Raw genomic sequence first — 26,514 nt, 5'->3', positions numbered from 1 at the left:
GCCGGGGCCCCGGGGCGCGCTGCGAGCCGCGGCGGCTGCAAATGGCAGCGCGGCCGCGCAGCATCCATCGGCGGCCGCACTGCAGCGGGGCATTGTGGGAAACTCCCGGCCGGCCGCGCCCCCGCCACGCCCCCGCCGGCCTCCGACCAATCGCTGTGCCGCGTCAGGCCACGCCCCCGACGCCACGCCCGGCCACGCCCATCCCCCGGAGCTGCCCGGGGAGCGTCCCGCGGGATCCCCATCCCCGCGCGCTCACGCTCCGTCCGCCCCGGGCGGTGCGCGCCGCTGCGCTCGGGGTCGGAACGGCCAGCGTCTTCGTGAGCAGCTTTGTGGCATAACCCGGAGTTGTTGTGCGTGCGGCACTGAGGGACGCGGCCAGTGGGCACGGTGCGGGCGGGCTGGCGGTTGGACCGGGTGATCTTAGCGGTCTTCTCCAGCATTTATGATTCTATGTATACACCTTCTGCTTCAGCGCCGGCAATGACAGCCTCCCCACGCCGCCCTGCCAACGTCATTCTGTCCCGTTGGCAGTGAAGGAGAGTGATGCTAAGCGTACCTTTGTGCTATGGAGAAGCAAAACTGCAATGAGAACTGTTAAAGAAGGGGTAGAACCCGCTCTGAGCCACGTGCGGAGATCTGCACGCAGACAGCCGGGGCGCCAGCGGCCAACAGATGCCAATGGCACAGCATGTATGAAAATACTGGATGCCAAATCAGTTTAGCACATCCACCGCCACACAGCCTGCCTGCTGCTGGTCCATGGGAGGGAGCCCTGTGGGCCGTGCCCCAAGAACCCCCACGGCACTGCTGCGTGGTCCAGCAGCACATGTGGATTTCCACACCTACGTGCTCCTTCCCCAGCAGAAACCACGCCGCAGCTCCTGCTTGTCAGCAGCAGTTTTGCCCACATGACTGCAATTACACCATGCTCCGGGATTACCTGGCTTTCCTCCGACTGCTGCAATTTGCATGACTCATTTGCAGCACGAAAATGCTAAAGCTGCTTCCTTCCTATACCTTTTACTGAACATGAGCAATTATGAGGGGATCTGAGGCCAGGGAGGGAAAGCCCGGCTTGCGCAATTACACCTGTGGCAGAGCTGTTATCCTGGGGCTTTGGAAAGGCACCAGCAGCAGAACCCCCCCCCGGTTTGCTCACAGATGTATCTGCAGCCCTGGGCCACCAGACCAGGGGGAGAGGTGAGCACAGCCATAGAATTCCAGCAACAGGGGCAGCAGGTGGCTGGCGGGGACGGCGCGGGAAATGCTGAGATAGGAGGGAATTTGGCCCTCTGAAGGAGACTCACGCCATTTCTCACACGCCTGCTAAATCCCATTCTGAGCAACCCAGCGTGCTCAGCTGTGTGCTGCCCTGGGTTTTGCTCAGGATGGGAAGACTGAAAGACCCATCCTAATGGCACAGGGGTGAATGTATGGAAACAGGGAGCGGGGAGGGCAGCAAGGGACAACTCCACTCGCTCAGCGTGCTGGGCTCCCATGGGCAGAGCAGTTCACCAGTGCTGGCTCTGTTTGGTTAGCAATCAGTGAACTGCTTTCTGCTAGGTTCAACTTCTTTTTATTTGTTTTTTAACCAATTTTCAGCTATTTCGCAGCACTGCTCCAGTTTCGCACATAGGCTGCCACAGCCAGAAATAGTCCCCGTTCCTGTTGCTAAGGTGTTCAGCAGTGACACAGGGACTGATCCAGGCTTGGGTGCTGCCCTGCACCAACCCCACAGCACAGCCCAGGCATTCCCACAGGGGCTCAGCGAGGAGCCAACCCAAACCCAAGCACCACTGCAGCAAATGGAGGTGAGGCGACCCAGCAAACACGGCCTTGCTCTGCAGCGATTGGTTTTGCCTCAGTTTTGTCACAGCAGAGACAAGGGCCAGGACCTCCGTTTTCTTCTTCACTAGTGATACACAGAAAAAGTAATTTTGTAGCAACAGATAGAGCTCATGTAAATACAACTTAAGATCACTTCAACTTTTTGAAGCACAGATTGGAGGGAGACAGGAACATGAGCGCTGTTCAACTCACTTGGAGTGAAATGTGCTTTTGCTTCTAATTACTGGCTCCTTTAGCTCCCCTTTCTTTGGTTTACCTTTACACTGAGTAGTAAGCCACCCTTGCCCCATTTCACAACCAGGAAAGTGAAGCAGAGAGGAGCTGGCCAAGCTCACCAGCGTGCCTAGTACAGGGCTGACCCCAGAAGCTCATTTCCTCAGTCCCTACCCAGTGCCTCTCTGCAGAGTGGTTTTAATTAAGCCAAAGGTGTGAGCTTTTGCTCATTGCTTCTAAACTTCCCAGGGAGGTGGTGGAGTCACCATCCCTGGAGATGCTGAAGAACCGTGTGGATGTGGCACTGAGGGACATGGTCAGTGGGCATGATGGGGATGGGCTGGGGCTGGACTGGATGATCTTAAAAGATCTTTTCCAACCTTACTGATTCTATGGTTCCATGATTCTAAATTCTCATCTAATGAGGTCCATAAACAAACCAACGAGGAGAGAGAGCACTGGTGATGGACCCACCATGAAATATCTGCAGGGCTGCTGAGTTCCTTGTTGAGACTTATGCAAGGGCAAAAGGTGAAGACTTCCCACCCAACCCAAGCTGCAAGACATCCTTTCTCCTGCCCTGCAATGGGAACCAGCCCAAGGGAGAGCATCAGCATCCAACCTAGAGCTCGATGGCAGTGCACTTTTCAAAGAACAGCGCGTACCCATGGGTGATGGGTAGCGCTCTCGACAGCTTATCTCCCAGCATTTCTCCTCTGTATGTGTGGGTTTCCTCTTTAATCGCAGACTCCCTGCAGTGCCACCCACTGCATGAGGCTTGAAGGGGAGCGCTGAGGACCATTAATCACCAGCTGGTATTTTGTATCCTCTGAGGAACTGAGCTCAGCTGAAACTAAGCTGCGGGTAACTTCGCCAATCAGTCACAGTCTAACGATTTCCCTGTAAAAATGTTACACGTGGCTCGATGCTGCTAACAAGTGCCCTAGATCGATAGCTCTGGCAAGTGGAATTCTCTGCTTAGAAAGCCGGGGGCATCCAGAGCTGAAAGAAAAGCAGCAACCTCCAAAAGGATGAGAGTAGAGGGAGGGAGTGGGATGCAGTACTTCAGGGAGAAAGCAAAGCCCTTCTCCTCCCACCTCCTTTGTGCAGGCGCAGAACCGAAGCTGCTGAGATGGAGGGCTGGGGGTGATGCTCTCGGGATGGAACTGGGCCTGCTCGGAGCTGCCATTGTGCAGTACTGTGTGAGGTGGTGGGCAGCAAAGGCAGTCCTTGGGTTAAAACCACCGCGGTAGAGCTGCGGGGAGAAGAGCTCCTTTATGCTTCCCTGCGTATTTCCTGTGCTGCTTTAACCTTCTGGCCCAAAACCTGAGCAAGTGTCTGAGGACGGAACTGGATGGTCTTTAAGGTCCCTTCCAACCCAAGCTACTGTACCATGCCGTGATTCTGTGACTGCAGCTCTGCACTGGGCCATCCATTGCCAAGCTCCCTGGATGGCTGTACAGCCAGAGTCCTCAGACCAGAGGACATGGTCAGTGGGCATGGTGGGGATGGGCTGATGGTTGGACTAGATGATCTTAGAAGTCTTTTCCAACCCTGATGATTCACTGATTCTGTGAAGCGGCTGCCCCCTGTGGTGCTGGAGACAGCTCGCCTGGGGTGACCTCAGGAGCTGAGGCCAGCAGAGGACCCAACCAATAGAAGCCAATGCTGCAAGAGCTCTTAAGGAGTTCACTTCCATTTAAGCAGATGGCCAGTATGAGGACAGTGAGAAAAAGGCCTTATCTTCTGGTGAGCTATTTGGTATGCAGAAATTAAGCCCTACCATGCTCCAGCTGACAGGTATCAAAGGGCTTAGGCTGGTGTCCTATCCACATCAGCATTCCTGGATCCCACTTTTATAAAGAGAGAATCTAATATTAATGTGGTTGCATTGCATAGTTGCACTCAAGTGCTATCTTCATTATCGAATGCCATCAGCCTTTGTCTCATTTCCACCCACTGCTGGCAGTTATAACTCTCCTCTCAGAAAACAAAAAAGGGGAGCCAGCTTCATTGGGAGCCCAGAGTGCTGCTTTCAGCCTTCTCCATTGTGCCACGCTTGGAAAAACCAAGAGATCCCACTGCTCCCAACCACAGCAAAGCAAACAAGCTATACTTGCTTTTTCTACAGAAAATATTTATTTGAAAGAAATGAAAAGCATAACATACTTAGCTACATACATACATGTTTAGGCTACAAAGGCAGGTAATCTGTTCTCTTGTAGAACCAAGCCGACAGTTTAGGAGGAAAAACAGCAACTTCTTTACGCCCAGTGGACACGGTTGCAGGTGAACAATCAGGTGGGAATGCACCCAGGTGACAGTGCTGGTACAAAAATGGAGAGGCCATCGAGCACACATACATAGAGTGAAACAGGCTTTTGGCAAAAGAATGGAGATTTCTGCAGCCAGGAGAGGCTACAATGCAGTTTACCAAGGAATCTGGGAGATGCTTCTGAGCTAGTATCACTGTTCTCTTTATCTAGGATAGTTTTAAGTGTTTGCACAAATTCATACAGTATCCACATGCACAGAGGGAAAGGAAAAGATCAGCTGAAACTCTTTCGGGGTGTCACAGGCAGAATGACTCAGAGTCATGCGGTATTGTTTCTCATGGCCCCAGGCAATGAGTTTGGCCTCTGTTTCTCTCCAAAGAGTAACATCAGGTAATTTGCCCTTCAGAAGGTCCAGCAAAATCTCACTGGAGCTGCAATGTGCTCCTACCATGGCACGGCCCTTGCAGAGACCATGGTGCTGCGGGCAGTGGTACGCCAGGTCCTCCGTGGGTCCTCCCAGCTCTCCATCCTCCCTTTTTTAAGGCCATTTTTAAAGGCCAATGTATAACATTGAGAAGAAAGCATCTGAAAACATAATTCTGCACAACAAAAATGACATCTGAAGACTAGATACAGTAATGCGTTTTTTTTGTACCAAAGAGTTGTCCTACAGATCTGCCAGTCTATGCACACACACAAAAGGACACGGTTTAACAGCTCTCAGTTGACATTTGCTAACAGGACAGAAATCGTACAGTGATCCATATGACAGATTTGGACTTACGAGTGCTCACGGTGTGGAATGTGGGCGGTCAGAGAGAAGCACCTGGGCTTTCTGCTGCACCAAGAGGAATGTGCCTGGGGCGCTCAGGTAGATGCCTTTATAGAAGTACACTTACTACATTAAGAAAATAACTCTGCATTTGTGGTTTTGTTTTTTTTTTTTTAATTGCTCACCATGCACACGTGCACAGACACACAAGCACTCATTCTTGCCGACGGGGCACATGAAGAAAGCAAGATGCCATTACTTCAGCACCAGCGAACTGGAATTGTCAGTCAAGTACAAACAGAGTTCTATTTGAAAAAAAATCGACCACTGCCTCTGCTTCCCCCTCTCCTTTCCACTCCCTTAATTACGGGCTGTTGAAGTGCAGAAGGATTTTTGCCTACAGGTTGGAAGGGAAGGTGGCATACACAGTAAGGGTCAGGTATGCATTCCTTTTATATCAACAGGACTATGCATCATCAAAGAGCAAGGGGAAAAGTAAAGAGAAATCAAGGTGGGAACTAATGGAAAACACTATCATTGCTGATTTAAGGAATTAGGAACTAGGAGGTTTCTCTAGGAAGTCCAGCTTTCCCATCTTTTATTCTTACCTATACAGTTCCAGCTCTTGGGGAAAAAGTACAGAGATGGGCTTTAGGGTAGAGCAGAGACTACTAGTAATAACTTGTCTGCATCACAAATGAGTTTTTTTGCAAGATGCACTCCTTTCTATACACAAAATCAATTCAGGCCTGACATGATAATCACAAAAACAGGTGGCAATTCCCCTCTAAATTCTGCAGTCTCCAGTGGACGCTGATCTTAGCAATGCAGTGTTAACTGGGATCATACCCTTGATGCCCACTGCTGATTTGTAGACTGTAGGGAAAGTACACTCTCCTGGCCCACTGACCGAATCCTTACCTCTTATTTATAAAGCCTTTAGCACGTGAGCCAGTTCAGGCACCTCTACAACACCCAAAGCTGTTTATCCTCAACAATACAGCGCAAAGCAGCAGCACCATAGCACAATGCTACTTATATAGGCTACTATCACTTTCATAGTTAAAAGTACTGACCTACTATTTCACCTTCAAAATACAAAACGTTCCCTTTCTAATTAATGACTTGAGAAAGAAATATTTTAGTCACCCGAGTATAAAAATACTCCGTATTCTTCTGTTCTTAGCTGCTTGAGTTTTGTACAATGGACTCTTGGCATTAGCTAAAATCTAGAGCCCAAATACCCAGAGGAATTCCCTCCCAGTGTAGCAATTAGTTTCATTCATTTACTTGACCCACATGCTAAATGCGCCAGACAGAACTCACCCCTGATGGTTTGGGGGATGGGGGCAGAGGTGGGGATTTCAGCAGGGAGTGCAAGAGAAGGAAAGTTTTTGGACTCTTTCTCAGCTCTACCTTAAAGAAATCAAGAATAAGCTTGCATTGGGATACGCTGTTGTACAGAGAGTTATGGAAGAGCTCTCCTGCCAGCATGGGTCAACCTGCAGTGCCTGGAAGCAGTGAGTGAGAAGCTGTGCTGCATCAGCCAGGAGCTGGCCTCAGAACCTCAGCCTAATCCAATATTAGTCCGTGCTGCTGGAAAACATTGAATGGTGAGAAGAAAATACTGCAAAGAACTATAAATAGCCTGGCAAAACAAACAACAAAACAAAAAACTCCACACCAACATTATCTACATACGGGTAACAAGGTTAGAATTGTCACATGCCCTGTGCTTAATACTTCTTAAATATGTATATATATATATAAAATAATGCCCTAATTCCTTCGTAGCTTATCTCCCTAGAAGCAAAGAACTGACAGATCTGGGCATGCTTTAACTCTGTGGGCCAAAAGTGAAGTTTACTAGCACATAACCATGATGTCAAACAGCACAAAGTTACAGTTGAAGACTCTAAGGATTGCTTAAGTCCTCTAATGGAAGTGGACATCAGGTAGCACAAGGCCCCTGCCTGCCCTGTCCATACACACATGTCATCCAATGTCACTGACTGCTGCAAAAGGAGTACTGCTAGGCTACAGACTCAACTAATATGGCTGAGATCGTTATATGCGCTGGCATCCTCCCTGAACACCCCTTACTGCTTCTTCCCAATGTCCTTAGCACATGCAGCTTCCTCTGCAACAACATTTCCCCTTGGATCTCAGTGGGCCTGCCCCTTGGATCTCCCCTGCCCCTTGGTAGGGCACGGCCACTGCTCACCCCAGGGGCAGCGGGTCCTTGTCACATACCAGCCCAAGGGAGGGTGATGAAGGGAGGTGCTTGGCTCCTACTCTCTGAAAGAGAAATCTGGTCAATTTAGGCCCCTGAAGAAAAATGGTCACAAGCAAACCAAAGTAAAGCAAAGGACTTCCTTATCATAAAGAAATTGTATTTAATAATAAAACCCACAAACGATGTGTGTGCTAGCTCAAGAGATTCCCAAGAGTACTTAAAAATCATTTGAAGGATGAGACAGGTGAAGATTATAGAAGTACATTATTCAACAGTTAAAATCAGCATTGCCAGACTGGTTCAGATGTATTAGTTCAGTGGGGTCTGGCCCTGAACATGGCCAATTTAAAACGTTTCAGATGAAAACATGACTACCTCCCAATAAAATTTGAATTGATAGGTCCAAACTAAGCAAATAAGAAGGCAAAGCATCAGTAGAGATTACTGCAGGTCTCAGAGAAGGAGGTTACTTGGGTATTGCAAAATTGTTTGTCTTTGATACATTGGGAAAGAATTCAATTTTGATTTCAATACAATGAAGTCAGCAGTATCTGCAATGGGAGGTGATCCATTTAGCTGGCAGTGGGCATGAGCTCAGGCAGTTTGGCCTTCTGTTCATGCACAGTGCAAACTGCAACCCAATTAAAAGCAGTACTGTACTTGACATTTTGATGCCCCTTTGCAGAAGCCTTAAGTATTCACTGTGTATGCTCTGAAACAAAAAGATCACTTAAAGAATGTTCTAAGCTATGACCATGCCCACTTATGTGGGCCAGCCGTATCATAGTGGAATGGTCAGTCCCAGCTTTCTCCTGACACCCCTGTGAGGGTGGCAAGGCACTGGAACAGGTTGCCCAGTGAGGCTGTGGATGCCCCCTCTCTGGTGGCATTCAAGGCCAGGCTGGATGGGGCTGTGAGCAACCTGCTCTAGAGAGAGGTGTCCCTGCCTATAGCAGGGGGTTGGAACTAGATGATCTTCAAGGTCTTTTCCAACCCAAACCATTCCATGATTCTATGACACTTTGCTGACCTCATGTGGCTGAAATATGCAGCCATCCCTTGTGACACCTTCAGTAGCACCCTCCAGTATTATTTGCTATTTAGGTGGAGCCTTATATCACTGCTCTAGAAAAACATCCAAAAGCAATTGTGGGATAGTGGAATGATGCAGAGGACCAAACAAGATTGTTGTGAAGGGAAAGAAGATTTAAGGGGTCACTGATCCACACCAGGAAGGAAATTCTTGCAAAACGGTCAACAAAGGCATTCTTCTCCCATTTCTACCAAAGGTAAAATAGTAAAAAGGCACTTGCATAGATGAATAGGACATAAAGCAAAAAGTACATCTGTACACCAACACCCACTATTAGCTCATGGAGTCAGGCACACATTTCACTCTCACTAAGGTGAAATACCTCCTTAAAATGGCACAGTGGGGGCTGAACTAAAGCCCACTGTTATCTACCAAACTCTTCCCATTTCTTTCATTGAGCTTTGAGTTAGGCCTAAGAGCAGGTAGCATATAGGACGCCAAAGAAAGAAAGTCTATAGAGAATAAAGAAAAAGAAAGGGGCAGGTATGGCAGCTGCTACAATAAAATACAAATCCAATATTTTACAAAATAGAATACTTGCAGGAAATATCTACTGTACATAGTAAAAAATTACTTGTAAGGCTAAGTTAGTTTTTCCCTTATTTATCATGAGGGAAAAAGAAAGAAAAAAAGAGCGACAAAATTATTTTGCTGTTTTTTTTTTTTTTAAATTGACTTACGTTGAACTGTAAAATAGCTATGCCAGTCTGCTGAATTAAGATTTTCACATTAAATTCATCCCCAATGAAATCTGAGTGCCATTCTGTAGCAATAAGAGCAATCCCTGCTCAAATCACGGGCTAGAATTGGCTGTGCCACTCCAAGGACAAATTCCAAGAAGCAGAACTCAGGCAAAGGCATGAGCAGGGTACCAATAGAAGGACAAGCCTTAGGCGACAGCTACATGGGAGAAGAAGGAAACACAGCAAAGTAAGAAGTGGACTGGACTAGGATCAGATTTGAATATGGTTCTTAGTTTTTCCTCTACACTTTGGGCCAGTCACTTCACCTCCCTTCGTGCCTGCCTCATTCCTCCTTTGCCTTGTCTGCTGCCTACATACCAACCGTTCAGGTCGGGGACTGCCTTGCTAAACATTAATACAGCACCTAACCACCTCCAGGCCTGAATCGTATGCATCTAATTTGGCTAAACAGTTGGTCTAAGATCTCATCTCTGGAAAAGGACATACGAAGAAGAGGAGGCCCATGACTTTTTAGGGCAAGTCAAGCTTGGAGGGGAAGGAATGGATGGTCGGTGATATTTGTATGTCCAATTTCAGAACTTGCCAAGATCACTTGCAGGGTTAGAGAAGGTTAATCCAATATAACTCCTTGAACAAAATCTTGCAAAGCTAATAAATACTATTTACAACAGTAACAGGAAGATGGCAAAAAAAAAAAAAAAAAAGGAAAACACAAGACTTGTTCTACATGAGAAATTCCATCAATGCAACTAGAAGCCAATAAATAAAATCTATATGGTCCTCTCAGGAGGCACTTCTGGTTTAAGACTTAACATTGATTTAGTTTGTTGGGGAGGAATGGATCCGAACTAAACAGATTAGCCTTAAGCAGACTAAGGAACACCCACCCAAAACACTGCCTGAAGTTAACAAAACCTGCTTTCTAAACAGAGTCAGTTAAATTACTCTGTTTCTCCCACACAGTGTGACAAGACAGTGACTGATCTTTGCTTGAATTCCACAAGGGTAGAAGCAGTAGGGACATCTACCAGGTTTGCTTCCATTGCAGAGAGAAAGCTGTTCCACTAAATGACACAGGAGCTGGTGAGGAGAAGAGAGAAAGATGTAGGGGAGGATGATTCAGCACCATCACTGTCCATACCTCTCCTGCCTGCGCTGTTAACAAAATAGTATTGGGGCCCCTTCTTGTGCCTTCAAAGGCAGATGAAGCACATGCTTCTCACTCCTCCCACAAAGGCTCAAGTGCTACAGACCAGTGGAAATGGAACCGTGACTAAAGCATGAGCAGCATCATGCTGCTTCTCCTAATTCTCTCAGTTACCTTCTCCCAAGAAACCCATCAACCACTTGCTCCCATCAGTTTTGTAAATTCCACTCTTCTACCCAATGACTTTATGCACAGATGACGATGTATACATGCAAGCACTGACACACGTACACAGATCAATCATCAGCACACTGCTGGTATCATCTGTAATCATAATTCAACCCTGCCCTTGTATTATCAGACAGGAGAGAAATAAAAGCAAATATAGGGATTGTGTGAAGTAAGGAAGGGAGTCACAAGACAAGAGATTCCATCTGCAGTCACAGTCTCACCAGTCAATGCAGAATTTGGTCAACTCCCTCTTTTGTGCTTTGGTTCACTGAGGATGACAAGTCAGGGGGACTTTGGTTGAAAATATCTGGGAAAGAGGGAAGTCAAGAAAAAAGGCCTTTTTATTTTTAAGAGGTGGCATTGACTCTTCTATCTATTTCAATTATCTTCAGTGTTTCATTTCCTTCTATTTCAGAGTTGACTCTGTAGGGGAAAAAAACAACAAAGGTTAACACTAATAGTCATATTTAAAAGTGCACATCCTGCTCAAATTGGCTAATGCAAAAAAGGCACTCAGTATTTTAACAGGCACTTGTCAGTTGGAGTATGATAACACACTGAATTAGTCATCTCTTTGGCCCTGGTATAACTCTGATACAAGTGTTCAGAAGGCATGCTTTGGGTGACGCCGCTCAACCTAGACCTCTGAAAAGCATTCCTCCAAACACAGTCCAACTGTTTGGTATGTTTGCCACTACTTGTTAGCAGAGACCAAGACCTGAGGCAACAAACAGTGGCAAGACAAGTACAGTGGAAGAAAAACTGTGCCCATATATTTAACCAGTGAATCTCTCTTTGCAGAGGACCCAAACATACATTCATGATAAAAAAAATTATGAAAGAATTCGGTGTTAAGCAGTTCAGATAACCTTACAGGTTTGTTTTCTAAGTCAAATCCTGCTAACTTTCCACAGCATGCATTAATAAGATTGCTGCTGTGGGAAGTTTCAGCTCTTCACACCCTAACCTTGTACAAAGCCCCATGAGTCACAGCCTCACACTTCCACCTGACTGGCAAAAGCTTACTCCTTCAGGGGACATGCACATAAGTGCTTAAAGAAGTGGAGGAGGCAAAACTAACGAGCTTACAGGGGTTAGCACTGAGTTCAGTAGCTTTGTTACTAGAGGATTATTGCAACCACTTCTCCAAATGAGGGTGACGGTATCTTTGCCTATAAGCTCCTCAGGTAGAGACCAAATTGTTACTTCAAGTTGCACAGTGCCCAGAATAGCACAATCTTACTGCCTGCCCCCGTGACAGAGACCTCGAACACCTGTCTCACTCACAAACAGTCCACCATGCACTCACCTGTGCTGCTGCAGGCCCAGCAGCACCGATTTCTCTAGCCGCGTCTCGTTGGCTATTGTGAACTCCATGATATCATCCTGCTGCATCACCGGCACAGCTTCCAGAGCTAGTGCCGCGTACTTGGGGGTGTCTGCATGCCTGTCGTTTCGATCTGCAGATGAGATCGGGCTTGACGAATCCTCCAGTTGGTGAGGCTCCTCATAAATTAGCAGACTCCGTGACCTCACTGGATACAAAGACAGAAGGCAAAAGAGAGAGGAGAAACAGGCAGGTCAAAGAGAACAGCCCTGGTCATTTCAGGAAATGGAAACTATCAGAGCAGAACTAGAGCTGCAAAGGTCTTTTCTTTTCACCACGATTAATAGGTGGTTTGATAGCTGTGTGAAGATGCTGCAGCAGTGGTCCAGGCAGGGATCAAAAAAGTTCTGAACTCTTCACAGAACAACAGCAAAATGAAAAATCACTTTAATAATATATGTCTAACGCAACCACTTTTTAACTGCTGTGTAATACCAAGCTTCCCATTCAGTCACTGGACCCTCAGATGACACTGGCAAAAGAAACACCAGCTGATAGTTGTACTTACTGACATTATGAACATGTGGTAACAAGCAGAAATCAAGCTTTCCAGCTGCCTTTTACAGACTACTAGCTTTAGTTCCTCAAACAACAAAAGAACAAGAAACAAAAAGGCTTTAGACTGAAGTACCAAGCAGAACAGTGGGGAAAGGCTTTGCTTATCTTTATGTAGTCTGCTGCCATCAGCGTAACTTGCCAAGATATCCTTCTTTGAAAACCACAAGTACATCAAGGTAGGGCCATTTAAGTAGCAGAAGAGCAAGAGGTGCTTGTGGAGGACTTTGGGGATGGGGGTGAAAAACAAGTGCTGAGGAGCAAAACAAGCAAGAAGAAAGACAAAGGTGGTGGTCACTTACCAATGGAGTCTGTGTAGGACTCTGGTGAGGAATGCTGCCTGGGCAACACCATCTTTGTTGCAGAAGGATATGGTCCATAACTCTGAGAGACGCTGCCAAAAACAACTGCAAAGCACAGCACCACCATCTGGCAAAGGGAGAAGGCAGAAGCGGTTAGCTGCACTACCTCTTGGCCCACACATAGAATCATATAGATTGGAAAAGACCACTAGGATCATCTTTTCCAACCATCAGCCCATCCCCACCATGCCAGCTAAACCAGGTCCCTCAGTGCCACACGCACATCAAAACAAAGAAGTGACACAAAGCAGATCTGATACATTATCAAAACAAGTGACTTGAGGCTGTTTTTGTCGCTACCTAAAGCACCTCTTAGCAAAGGCACGTATACAAGAACGAATTCAGCACTTTAATGCTGGAGTTTGTTTTCAATGTCTGACATCGTTTTGGCCTCTTGCCTTATTTCTTCCCAAAGCTTAAAAGCAGACACAACTGCCATGTGTGTTTTAAAGATACTGTTGGGAATTTCCAAGGTTATTTCTGCTCCTGGCCCCAGTCTTGCTTAAAAGTGACAGAGAGGCTGGCAGACGATGACAACAGCATAGACCTTGAATATAATTTCTATCAATTTATAGCACTGGCATAAAGGGAACTTGCTGGCTGGGTGTAAGGAATGAAGAGCTTCATTCTAACCCTTTTCTTATCCTGACAGACATTACTGAAATAGAACAGATGTAGATTTTACAGCCTTAGTCATATTTTTATTTGGACTTAAAAGTTTATTTTTACCGGTATCTAAAATCCGAAAATCAAAGGGCACCCTCATTTTCATTTTACAGCTTTAGATACCATTTCTAACATAAAAAATTGTAGGAAATAATAAAAGAGGTCACCCAGAGGAACAGCCCTGCTTCCTTCAGCACTGCAGCAGCCCGGCAAAAGCACAGGCCTGGTCTCCTCCAGAATTTAATGCCTTCCCTTCATCAGTCAGGAGTCTCACCTTCCTCAGAATGAAGTGCTAAATTATCAAGAGAAATTTCCCAACCTCAGAATTTGTAAGTGAGGGGCTTAGCAGAACAGGAGCTGTGCTTTTGAGCAGTGGAAAGAGAACCTCACTCCTCTACAGTCCCCGGCCTTAGGGAGTACTCACCATAAGACAGGTCCCTGTCTGTGTGCTAGCTGCCTTACAAGAACGGGACACCTTCCCAGCAACCATGGCCTGAAGTCTCTGCAGCTGCTGCAGAAGTGTTCTGGAAAGCAAAGACAAGAGATATGAGCATCAGATGTCCCAATGTACTTGCTTTTTGCTTCAAATTCTACACCTGTCAATAATACATTTAGCAGTTACAATAAGATACGCATGATTAAAGTCCTCCCCCTGAAATTAGAAATAAGGAATGTTTCTAATTTTTACAAAATTATTGCATGTATTAGCAATGGATCTTTCAAAAAGATCTTTTGCCTTTCTCTCAGCTGACGTCTCTGAACAATGACTTCTTTACCTTATTCAGACAGCTCTTATAAATAAAAATTATTGTCAGACTTTCTCTAGGAAATTCTGGTAAGTGTATGAACAACTGGAATTGCTCTATGTGCAGGTGACTGACTGCTTACACAACCTTGGTTCTATATCATGAATTGAGCAGGAGTTTCACAGTTATTTGAAATGGTGCAAAAGCAAGCTTGTAATTGCTGTAACTGGTGGTATAAGTACACTTCTACACCTTTTTTCTGAAACCTTGCTCTACAGTGAATTGGACCATTTTTAAAGAAGGGGATTTAAAGCACAGACTTAATTTCCCATAAATTCATTTACTAAATGAAGTACTTCATTGCTATTTGCTAAATCCTCCAGGAGTTTACAAAAACCACAGCTGCTTGAAGCAGCTACTCTGACCATGCCATTCAGAGGTAACAACCACAATGGCAATTCTCTTTTGGTTAGAGTCAACTGTTGTGGACCAGGAAGGTACTCTTCTGCCTCAGTTGCTGTTTTTCTTTTGCTGTAGCATCATCAATCTCAGGATATTATCATTTAAGTGGGAAATGATCTCAAAGAATAATTGACATTGGGTTTTCACAACAGTTTCCATTCTGTTTTCCTTCGAGCTTTCTAACAGAGAAGGAATAACCCAAACGCCTGTCCTCGATACAGTCAAATATCATACAATGTTGCATCAAGACGTTGACTTTGCTGTTTGTTTCCAGTTTTACTTTTTGCTTCTTATGTAAGCCTCACTATCTATTTCTGAGGGTAACCCCCATAAAACTCCAGGCAACAGTTTTGGAGACCATGACGTCAAATGCTAGAATGAGAGGCAAGGTTAGGAGGTCAGAGAAAATAGAAGGATTATTTTAAGATCAAACAGGCTAAATGCTAATTGTAGGACAGACCCCGAGGTGCCTTTACAGCTCAATATACACTTGTCTGCCTATTATTATAGACTTTTTTTTAATCATCAATGATCATTGCTAATTAGAGTTTAATGCATTCAAGGACTTCAGGAATGCATACTGAAATGAGCACAAGGCATGCTCACAGCACAGATTTATCTGGGCCAGCAGATCCTTTCCAACTTATTAAGGAAGGATGTATTGCATGGTCCTGAGAACACAGTTTATTCTGCAGCTCAGTATTAAAAAGAAATTGATGTGTCTAATTGAGTCCTTCATTCACTGTTGGGGACCACAGACAAATTAAGAAATGAAAACAGCATCCATCATGTTAATGAGACCATCCTAACACCCCACTCCCTGCTAACATCTCTCACCAGTCTCTCCCTTCTAGGCACTTCATTGCTCAGGGATCACACAGACTTGCATACAAAGGATATATAATTTTATGACACAGTACACGTTACATACAGTATTCCCACCATATGCCACGTTACACTGCAATGCCTTTCTAGCCCTGCAATTTCTGTGCTGTTATGGAAGACTAAATCCCCCCCAGCCCATTTCAGGCCTGAGTCATTGCGTTTGACAGAGAAAAGCTCTGTGGCACGAGAAGGAAGGAGCTCTCCTCCTCCTCCTCAGCTTGAGGGCTGCAGACTTGAAATGCTGATCACTTGCCACTTTTTGTGGAGGCGTCAGTGAGAAAACAGCTAATGGCTGGTGAGGATATCAATAGAGAGAACATGTAATTTTGCTCATCTCTGCCTTTTTGAGTCCCATTTAAAAAAAAAGTGGGGAAGAGTGGGCCCAGAGCACTGATTCCAAAATGTTCATTTTGAAAAGTATAATTTTGCAGATATTCACAGAAGAAGATTCATCTCTCACCTTTCTGACCAACTACATTCACTTAAAATGTCTTTCCCTCCCAAGTCACTTGAACAGAGCTTCTGTTGTCTGCTCAGCAGACACTGGCTCGGTGGTTGGAGACGACAGGCTACAGGGGCATTTTTCAAACTAAGAGCAAGAGCTGATGTAAGAGTAAGAAGCAAGTTTATTTGCTCAGGTATGATATGATGGTAGTTTACTCTGCCATCATCAAAATGGGAGCTTTCATGCTCTATTTGAACAGGAAATGCTGGAAGATTGGATTCCAAGGTGAAAAGATCTTTCCCACATGCAAGTTGCATTCATTGTTAGTGGATGACTGAAGGGATGATCTGGACTAAGAGAGGACTAAGGAGCAGTTCTCTGGAGCAGTTCTCTGCTCTGAAGAACAAGGACTTAGCTTACACCAAGATGTTCCCACTAAATATCAGCAGAAAGACCAAGAATGCTCTTAGTGAAACATGCTGCCAATGGCTAAATCCTAACAAGAGGAAATGCAATCCCAAAGCAGCATGCGTAAGGGGCTTTGTACCCACAGGGATTATTTTCACTGTGTCTGACACATTTCCCAGTGATATTCAATTAGAGGGTCACCTCAGTAGGAGGTGTGAACGTGCTTTCACGCTTTTCCCTGCCAAGACAAGCACCTCATAGGAAAGCTGTAAAGTAACTGAAGACTCCTGCTTTCTTTTCCAGCACTCCGAGCAAATCCACTCTGCCCATGATGTCTTATTTTCATGTGTGCATTCACAAAATTATCTTCAGAAGGACCCTTTTCACTACCAGAGTAAGGAAAGAGTCATGGCTTCCCCTCTGCTTCCAGCAACATTTTCATTCAGTAGATGAAATTTGTCACCGCAGTCATCTGGGAGGCTTCCTCAACATAGCGTTCCTCAATGTAGTATTTTGAGGAACAAAACTTAACTTTGATGTAAAAAAGAGAAAAAAACTGTTCTCTTGTCTTCCAGTTTTCCACGTAGACTACGCCTGTCCTACCAAAGTAAGGTTTTAATTGAAAGATCAGAGTACTCCAAAGCAAAACAAACAAACCAGCAACAAAACAAACAAATCCACTAATGTTCTTATTTGAATTACAAACAAGAAAACCCAGCATTTTTTTCATCAAAGATGCTTCAGCATAAAAACACTGTCTTGATGCTTAAAAAACAAGGAGCTGCTCCAGGGCTGCCAACCTTTGTCAGCTGTTATGAAGGTGGTTTGAAGCACAAGATCCTAACTTAAATCCAGATCTTTCACTTCTTGAAAAAGACTTGCTAAGTGGGCTTATCAGCCTCAAATGAAGGAACAGCCATGTAAACCAGTCAAGTCTGACAGTTTTGGCGCTGATAAGCCCTTGGTGGGTCAGGTTGATACGCAATTCAATTTGACTGGGAGTTAAAACAACAGCTTAAGCAGGAGCAGGAACACTGCAGAATCATCCCAATCATATTTATAAAGCCACTGCCTTTAAGATACTTGTCAGAGTGGATATCTGCACAACTTACTCATTATTATTTCACCAGAGAAACTCTAGCAGCTACTTGCATACACTGTTCATGTGTCTCCACAATATTTACACTCTCAATCACATGCTGATTCCTATTTCTACCAATTTCTCCAGGAAAAGTGGTCATCAATACATTTATAAACACAGATTTAATGCAAGTGAAAAAGGTACTTCTCACATGTCACACACACAGTACCTGGTGTTTCAATACTGTCTTTAAGCCCAAAGAGCCATGGCTCCCAGCTAGACAACACCAGTGTCATGGAGCACAGTCAAAGCCTAGACTAATGGCAGTTTCTGCCTTCAGTCCCAGTGTCACCAGATTAATGGATCAAGCCTTCTTGGCAACAGAGACAAGTCAGTCCAAGTCTCGATGCCAGCTTTTTCTCACACCCTTCTAAGACAGCAGTGCCCCACAGCCTCTGAAATCCTGGCTCACGTGTGGCTTCAAGACATAACAGACACACATGTAATAATGTGTTCCCGTAGTTTTGAGAAAACTCCTCAGGAAGGAACTTGGACGGGTTTCTTGTAAGAGACTGAGTCATTTAAATTAGGAGAGGAAACATATGCTAGAATTCTAATACTGAAGAAGCCAAAAATGCTGCACACACCCACTCACGTTAATGAGAATTAAAAACTCCCCTGCATCTTGATCCCCAGACTCCTGCCTTGCCTTTTAAGATATATGAAAGGCAAAGAAGAAACTTTTGGATGCAATTTTTTTGGACCACATTTGCACCTTTTACATCAAATCTTTTCAGATCCAGAATTTCAGGCTAAGGCAGTCTCTCAGGGAAGGTTCTTCTAAAATTTTTCATGCTACACTTTTAGCAGAAAAAATTGCAGTGCTTCCATGATTTGGAGCCAGACTTCAAAATGCAAGCAGGGTTTCCCTGAAGTCCTAGGTATGTATCTGTGCAAAATTTCTTCTATATATAGAGTAACAACATGCTCTGAAAAGCTGGTTTCAGATACAGAAGGAAAACTCTGGTATTTAATAGTTGTATATTTAGGGAATTGCCTGTCAGTTCCTCTCAACTCCAGCCAGACTACAAAAACACAACACTGACTGCACATACATGCGTATAAACTTTTAGGTGAGCAGCTATACCCCAATTTTCCAACAACATTTAAAAAAAAAAACAGCACAACAACTTTGTCTTCATCCACACTGAATGCATGAGCACTTCTACATGTAATCACGGTGTTATTTTCCTGTTATCTTTATCAAGTCTTCTGATTTTCTGCAAACAAAAAACAGCTATAGTGCTTGTATATCTTAAAAGAGGTCTTCATTTTTTTTACTGCATTAAATGCTCAAAGCTGCAGCTGAAGTCAACTGGGTCCATGCTTTGGGCATATTAGATAAGTTACATGTGTGCATGACTGTACGCTAGGAACTTAGAAAAACAAGGTCCTAAGTGTTTAAATTTGGGCATCCAAGAATAAACTGACAGTGCATAATTTGACCTTCACTCCTTTATGAGCTTTGATCTCTGACTAAGAACAAGATGGAAGCACCAGTTACAGGATGCTGTGAAGACGAGTTCTGAAATACTTGCATAGCTTCTGAATGACACATCAAGGCTCTGTACCAATGAGGAAACGAGTCATTTTGCATTCATTGTAGAAAGTGGCTGATGTATATTAAGAAAAGATCTGGAACCATTCTCTGAACAAGTTAACACGGATATATACTAAATGAGAGAAAGTGGCTCTTTGGGGTGAGATCTTCAAAGCAAAACAAACCAATCCAAACAAAACCAAAACAAAACACCACAATTTGGTGTTACATAATTCAGCTAATAATAAAGCAGGAACTTTTACAAATTTTTCAGTACTTGAATTTGCAGCCTTAGCAGTTTTTAGGTACAGTTTGTATCTAAATACCCAAACCAGCATCACCATGAGATACAATAATTTCTTTGCAGAGGGTCAGGAACATCTGCTTCTCTGCAGGAGATTGCAAATCAGTATTGGTGCTCTTGCAGAGGGAAGAAAACAATACAACTCATTGCACATGCTGTGAGTATGAGGGATAATATCACATAGACAGCTACATATTTTTAAAGCAGTTAGCGTTAGGGAATTAAGATAATAAAACAACAAAGAAGATGCTAAATGCCCCGCCTAAAAAACTGAAAAATATTAACAAAGCTGTTCTCATGACTGCATCTTCACCAACACAAGAGATGTAAAGAGTTGACCAAATTTAGCCAAACTAGGGAGAAAATTCAAGGCTTGACCACAGGTTGTCCCTGAGTGGTCACTGCACCCTTCCTTATATCAGCTGGTTTCAGCACCTACTGGGACAGATTCTGAGAGAGTCAACTCTACCCCATACCTACAGAACAACTCCTGGCTCTTTTACGTAAAACCCAGCAGGAAGATACAGGAGGGACAGAAACGGCTTGGCTCCCTTCAAACAAGCAGCAGATGTCTTTATGCATGAGCAGTGTGTGGGAGACACTCTCTAGCAAATTACAGTGCTAGAGGGTCTGGCTCCATGAAATTAGAGATTGGATCTGGAAATTAGAAACAACACATGCCACTCAATTAGCAATACATTGGCTGCCAGACAACCTTTAGGGCCATTTTTCATGACTGTGGGTCTTATCTATAAAATTCAGCCTTCTCCCACACTTTACTACTACCATCATGTTCAGCAGCAATATTCAACCATCATTTCAAATGCCTCTAACTAGAAGGTATTAACAGTAGGCTCATCTAGTACCTACTCACTGGAACTTGCGTTTATTAGAGAATACACTGAGCATAAGCCATGACTGACACTCCACTCTTGGCTAATATCCAATTCAAAGCTCAGCTATAGATAATTTTCTGCCGTACATCTTTCAAAGAAGTTAACGCTGAGACACCTATTTCTTCAGAAACAAAGAAATGAGAAGCTGATTATCTCTACAAAGGAAGTGGTATTTCCTAAAATGAAAGATATTTATGGTGTGTCAGATGATCAGAACAGTGTACAATAATTGCAGTCATATCTAGCAGTCCAGAACAAACTAACATTGACTCTGAGAGACTACGCAACTAAGTTCTCCAAGTGCCATGTTCCAGGTCAAGGCCTTCTGTCAAAGCAGTCTTTCACTGACAAAGGACAATTTGGAGAGTTGGGCTGCAGTTTTTTGTTTGTTATCAATAATTAATCATGTTTCCTTGTGCAAAAGAAGAACACAAATAAGAGTAATAAAAGGGAAACACGCCACAGGCTAGGGACAAGGTTTAAGAGCTGACATCAGAGCCCCTATGTCTTACATAGCACTGTACTGTCACAATAACGGTTCTCCATCTTTCTTTGACATTAACCAGATCAGATACAGCTATTCTTCACATTTCAATTGATGTCTTAATTGCTGAATTTTACTTTTTTACTGTAATATCATGCTCCATCTTTTTTTTATTCCCTTCATACCTTACCTGTTGGTACTTTCCAGGACTTCAACCTTCTTACGTAGCTCACTATTTTCATTCGAACAGTTCTCAACTCTGGAGACAACACAAGGAAAGATAAATAAATGACTGCTCTTTACATTCAAGAACTTGTAAAACAACCCAAATTTACTTTCACAGAAAAATCCATGACTTTGCCTACATCTAATGAAAAGCTACACCAACTAACTTCAGTCATAATATTTAATCCTGCTTCATTGTGTAGTTGGCATTGCAATAGATACTACTAGCTGTAGAACATCTGCTTATAGTACTCAATTATATCCCAGTAGGTCCAGTTTATTTAGGGTGGTCTATAATGACTTTCTGCTCCTTGAAATAACAATAAGGAAGACCCTGCTATGATTTTCTCTGTGCATCAGACCACAGGACATATACTTTAAGTGTCACTGAGTATACTCTGTTTATGTTGTTAGCAATTATTTTGTGCAAAAGTCTTCCATGTGTGCATTTCATTGTAGGATAAGGCAAGGATCTGATTTCAAGTTTATGGAGGCTAATAAGCCAGAAGATTCATTTCCAAGAGAGAAATGTCTCTCTTTCTTTTCTTTGTTTCTTCACTGTCCCTGGAAGCCCACCCCCTCTCCCCCCAAGCTAAAGGATATTATCATATGAGCTGCTACATAAGAAGTCAAAATAAAAATATGGGACTCCTAAGAGACAAGTATGACCACTCTGAATAGCTTTGTGAGGAAAAAGGGAAAGGGAAATACTTTCGTATCTGTACATATATGCTGGAATTTCACAACAGTCTAACTCTGAGAAATCAAGGCTCATCAATAAAGAGATTTAAACAAAAGGAAATTACCTCAAGGGCATCACAAAAAATGGTACATGGGTTTTAGCAGATCCACCTGGTGAAGTGCATAAGAAAAATACCAGAATACTTCTCTCTTAGAAGAAAGATTAGTCTGGGATATAAATCACTAATTGACGGGTTGGCCTTTTCTTGCTAAAGGAAGGCAATTGGTCATATGCTCTTTCTCTGAGCCCTGCTTATTCTCCCAGGAAGTCTTGGCTCACTCACTTCCCATTTCTGTCTATAGCTGTACCAGAAGACTGACTATATTCACCCTAACCCTACTTTTCCACAGGCAATGCCTATCCACTAGACTAGCAGAGTTGCCCGAGTGGAAGGCTAACAGCAGATAGGACTTGTCTTACTTAAGGTTTAAGATCTTAGCGAGCACATTAGCTATGTGTTGGTGGTAGGCATAATTATGCACGCAGCACCTCAGCAAATGTACAGGCAGACTAAAGAAGGGCCTTTTCTCAGCCACAACCACGAGATGGCAGCTGGCACTTTGTGCACAAAACAGTCCCAGCATCAACAGCTGGATCCCTTCCCATTTCAGCAACGAGTGCTATTGGCCCATTTGAAACAGGAAGGGGGCTGGCTTACTTTTTTTCCAGACTGTCCATGTATTCCTTCTTTTTTCTTCTGCTTTCCTGGGCAGAGATCTAAGGAAAAGGGAAGCAAAACACCAAATATTTGAAAAGAAAAAAAAAAGCAGCACAGATGAATTAATAAACCAGTAAAAAGCCCTGACATTATTAGATTCAAGTTTCAGTGCTGTTCTCATTCCTATTCTTGGCAAGCAAAGCACTGACTTGGTCCATTTCCACATCCTGAAGCAAGACTGCTCCTCTCAGTAGTAGAAAAAAGATTACTCTGCTCTTACAGAGCTAACCTTAAAAAGCAAATGAGATTCATCTGCAGAGAATATCCTAGTGCAAATACTAAAAGATGATGCCAGGAGAAACTCTTGCTTCTGGGAGAAGGAAAACCCATGCAAACGCTGGAAAGCAGTTTTGCAGAAAAAGACCTGGGGATTCTGATGGACAATCAGTCAAACATAAATCAACAATGTGCTCCCATAGTAAAGAACATCAACCAGAACTGAGCTGTGTTACAAGAGTGTTGCCAGTAAGTCAAAGGTAAGCATCTCTTCCCGTCTACTCAGTACCTGCATGACCACAGTTCAGACCATGTGAAGTTTGGGACTTTGAAATAAATACTTTGGACATACTGGAGCAAGTTCAGAGGATAGCCACTGTTACAATAATTATGCTGGAGCACATGATGTAACAGCAGAGGCAAAGAAATCAGGGTTTGTTCAGATTAAAAAAGAGAAAGGTAAGGAGGGATTCCTATCGCTGTAGCAAAAATTAAGTCAGTGTTCTCAGAGGTATACAGCAAAATGACAAGAACATCAAATACAAGCTGCAACAAAGGAAATTCCACTTAAACGTTAAGATTGTATTTTATTTTTTAACCAGAAAAGCGGTCTCATACGGAAACAGATTGCCCAGAGAAGCTGGAGACTCATCACTCAAACAGTCAAAAAATGTCTGGACAAGCCATTTAGTAACTTGATCTAAGCTAACTCTGCTTTCAGAGCAAGGAGTTGGACCAAGCAACTCCCCTCAATACAAACATCTCTAGTAATTCACATGATAAAATGCACAAGGAAACTTACAATTTTTTGGAAAAAAAATAAAAAATTAGACCATTATTTCAATTCAGCACAGGCAAATTTACACCTCTGTCTGCCTAACCAGTAACAGTAACCTTCAAAGGCGTGCTAATATTCTCCAAAATGAGTGAGTTGGCTAGGTCTGAAAAAATGCTTTTCTCCACTAACTCTTTGCCATAATGGGAGAAAGAGAAGACTCATGGGGCATTTCACAGCCTTGTTGTCAACTATTCATTTAAAAGTCGAGGAATTCAGTCATCAGAAGACTAGGGCAATGAAACACAAAGTCAGACTTTAACACGTGAAACAGTGGAAAAGAACACCTTCACCGCTGTGGAAAGAACACAGAAGTCTTTGCCTACCCATAAGGGAAAAGATCGAACAGTTTTTAAAATGGAGCCAGGCAATAGCAACCTGATACCCTGCTTGCTAAATACTCCATTGTTCATGTGTTCAGGTAAATACCTAGACAGAGAGGCACTGTCACAGTGTGATGGATGGATGTGTTTAGGAACAAAGAAAAATACTTTGTTAAAAGACATCCTACAGCATTCAGCAGTACCACTGCAACATTTTTAAATGAAAGCTGAGTAGGAATTACCCAGCAAAGATGCTAAATGAACATTATTTACCTTGTTCTTTATTTTTCTGCGGATTTTCTTCAGCACTTTCTCCTCTGCTTTTGTCAGGGGCAGTTTGGTAGGGATTGGGTACCCCTCTGCTATCAGCGTCCTCTTCTCCTCCTCTGTCAGGATGAGTGGGCCAGTCCCCTGCAATTTCTGCAAGTGTCACAGAAATGAAGTAATGTAATTGTAAGTGAACACAGCCCCAGAGAAAAGGTGCTAGGGAAGAGAGTCTCTGCACAGTAACCCAGTGGTCTCTTGCAACTGGGAATGCATGGAAGGTGAAGACCTTTTAGATAGCTTCCATTTAGAGACTGAGGTGCTTTCAGCCCAGCTCTGAACACACTGAGGCCACCAGTAAAGTTTCTCTCAGCTCAAGCAGGGAAAGAGACAAATGAGAAGCACTGCTAAAAATCCCTCCCTAAAAATCACCACTTGATTTCCAAAATATAGCAACAAGAGGACAGATGCAGATGTACTAGGGACAAATTAACCCAGCAGGGCTGGGCCCTAACGTAAAACACAATCCAGGCCGGGAGAAGTCTCATAACAGTGCTCAACCCTGCCTCAGTTTAGAGAGGCACACGTCATTCCCTGTGGGAACAGGATAGCTAAATGAGCAAGAATTACTGGATATGTAGTTTTGATCAGAGCTGGGTTCATCCAAAGAACAACAGAAATTAGCAAATGTATGGCAAAAACAGCAATTTAAAAGCAAAAAAAGCAAAACAACAACAACAACAAAAAAAAAACACCCACAAAAAAGAAAACAACAAAAAAAACCAACTGGCAGATGTTAAAAAAAAAACAGCTCGACTTACATGTGGCGCAGTCAGGAGAGGGGAATTGGAGAGCGCTGAAGCTGTGCGTGACGCCACTTTAGCTGTGGCTTGCAGCTGGATTGGGCTTGAAGGAGGGAGAGATCTAGCTGGGCTCTGCCCTCCCTCAGAGTCACTGCCATGACTGCTGGGAGGGGTTGGAGGCAAATGCAGGGGATCAACTGCTGCACAGCAAGAGAGAAATACAACGTAAAGGTTGGAGGTGCTAACATAAGCTTCCACCAGAGCCACTGCCACAACTACCACCCAGTTTCCAGGACTCAGATCCTTTGCTAAATGATGGATCAAGCAAATGCAGCAACTTGGAAGATCTTCAGAGCGTGCAGGTCTCCAGAGGAGGAATGAAACATGGCAGCTAGATTTAGGTCCATCAGACAAAACAAGGCTCTGCTCACCAGCTCCAGTCACTTCTGCCTACACTTCCACTTCTCCAAATGCCTTGAGATTTAAGTATAAGCCTCCAGCATAAATACCCTGCTTGGGAAACCACATTAACAGAGAGGGTTCTGACCCAGCATGCCTTCTCTCCAAAAACAAGTCTTTCCCAACCTTGCCATGGATTTAACAAATTGCCACTACTTTTCAAGAGAAGATAATGTTCATATAACATGTTAAGGTAAGAGATATTCTATCCCCTAAGGATCTGGTCTGACACAACTGGTTGATAGTGACAACCTCTTGACAGTGAAGGCTTTAGTGGACCAGAAGCAGCAAATGTAGCAAACCCAGGAACCTCTCTCGACATTGTGCTATCCATAACCATAAGTAAACTCGCACTGCATTGGCAGCCAAGAAAACCTGTGCTAAAACTGGCAAGGCAAGTGCTGCTTATGACCAAATGGGACCAGATCAAGGGAAAGAGCAGAATGTCTCACCTACTCAGGTTACATGAACAACTGAATTATGGCTGTTTTGGACATCCACTTTTTAAGATAAATTTACAGCAATCACAGTTGGGAGTAGGAAGATACGGAGCTGGACTCTTTTAGGTTTTACAAATTTGAGTTGAAAAGATCAAGTGGTTGAAGAGGAAGGGAGAAAAAGAGAAACAAAAAAAAAGTTATTATACACGAGCTCTTTTGGGCTAGCATCTTAATTCTAGCAATTGCCAGAAGAAGACATACTCTTGTAAGGCAATAAAGTCCTTTATCTCACAAATCAAGCAATTTCATCTACATTTGAGGTTACGATATAGACTCCCTTGTCCCACCTGCTAAGGCAGTTGCTTCCCTTCCTAGAGCAGTTCTGTTTATCCACATAAATGAATTCACTAACAGAATCTCAAATGTTCCTAACTGAGATGCAGTCATCTTCTTAAATTTCAGCCAAAATATTTGGCTCTTTCAAACTTTTCTTAGGTCAATAGATTATGTGCCACAAGGCTGTGTTTTACACTAGGGGCAGAGATCATCACTCTTCCTGCTGCTTCATTTATATAGTACAGAAGGACCCTAGCGGTTCTCAAACCTGAACTGAAACAAATACACTAAAATCAGATGCACCTAACTTAATTTCATATAAACTTACATCCTTGCTTTTGCAGCTTAGGGC

General features: G+C 43.8%; 1 protein-coding gene across 2 annotated transcripts in view; it reads right to left on the bottom strand.

Moving 5' to 3' along the window:
* CREB3L2 (cAMP responsive element binding protein 3 like 2) overlaps positions 4,182-26,514 on the bottom strand; it is a 78,941-nt gene continuing 56,608 nt past the window's right edge. Inside the window, exons 5-12 of one of the 2 annotated variants that reach the window (XM_021388541.1) lie at positions 24,946-25,127; positions 24,134-24,280; positions 22,427-22,485; positions 20,992-21,060; positions 13,915-14,014; positions 12,765-12,891; positions 11,830-12,055; positions 4,182-10,943 (exon numbers count right to left, since the gene is read on the bottom strand). In XM_021388541.1, coding sequence (XP_021244216.1) covers positions 10,868-10,943; positions 11,830-12,055; positions 12,765-12,891; positions 13,915-14,014; positions 20,992-21,060; positions 22,427-22,485; positions 24,134-24,280; positions 24,946-25,127 — 986 coding nt within the window. In that variant the 3' untranslated portion in view covers positions 4,182-10,867. The remainder of the gene's footprint in view (positions 10,944-11,829; positions 12,056-12,764; positions 12,892-13,914; positions 14,015-20,991; positions 21,061-22,426; positions 22,486-24,133; positions 24,281-24,945; positions 25,128-26,514) is intronic. The other variant, XM_021388546.1, reaches the window with a different exon arrangement.

The sequence above is a fragment of the Numida meleagris genome, chromosome 1 (assembly GCF_002078875.1).
Source record: "Numida meleagris isolate 19003 breed g44 Domestic line chromosome 1, NumMel1.0, whole genome shotgun sequence".
Classification (NCBI taxonomy): Eukaryota; Metazoa; Chordata; class Aves; order Galliformes; family Numididae; genus Numida; species Numida meleagris.
The sequence above is the reverse complement of the archived record's forward strand: the minus strand, read 5'-3'. Positions and strand labels throughout refer to the sequence as shown.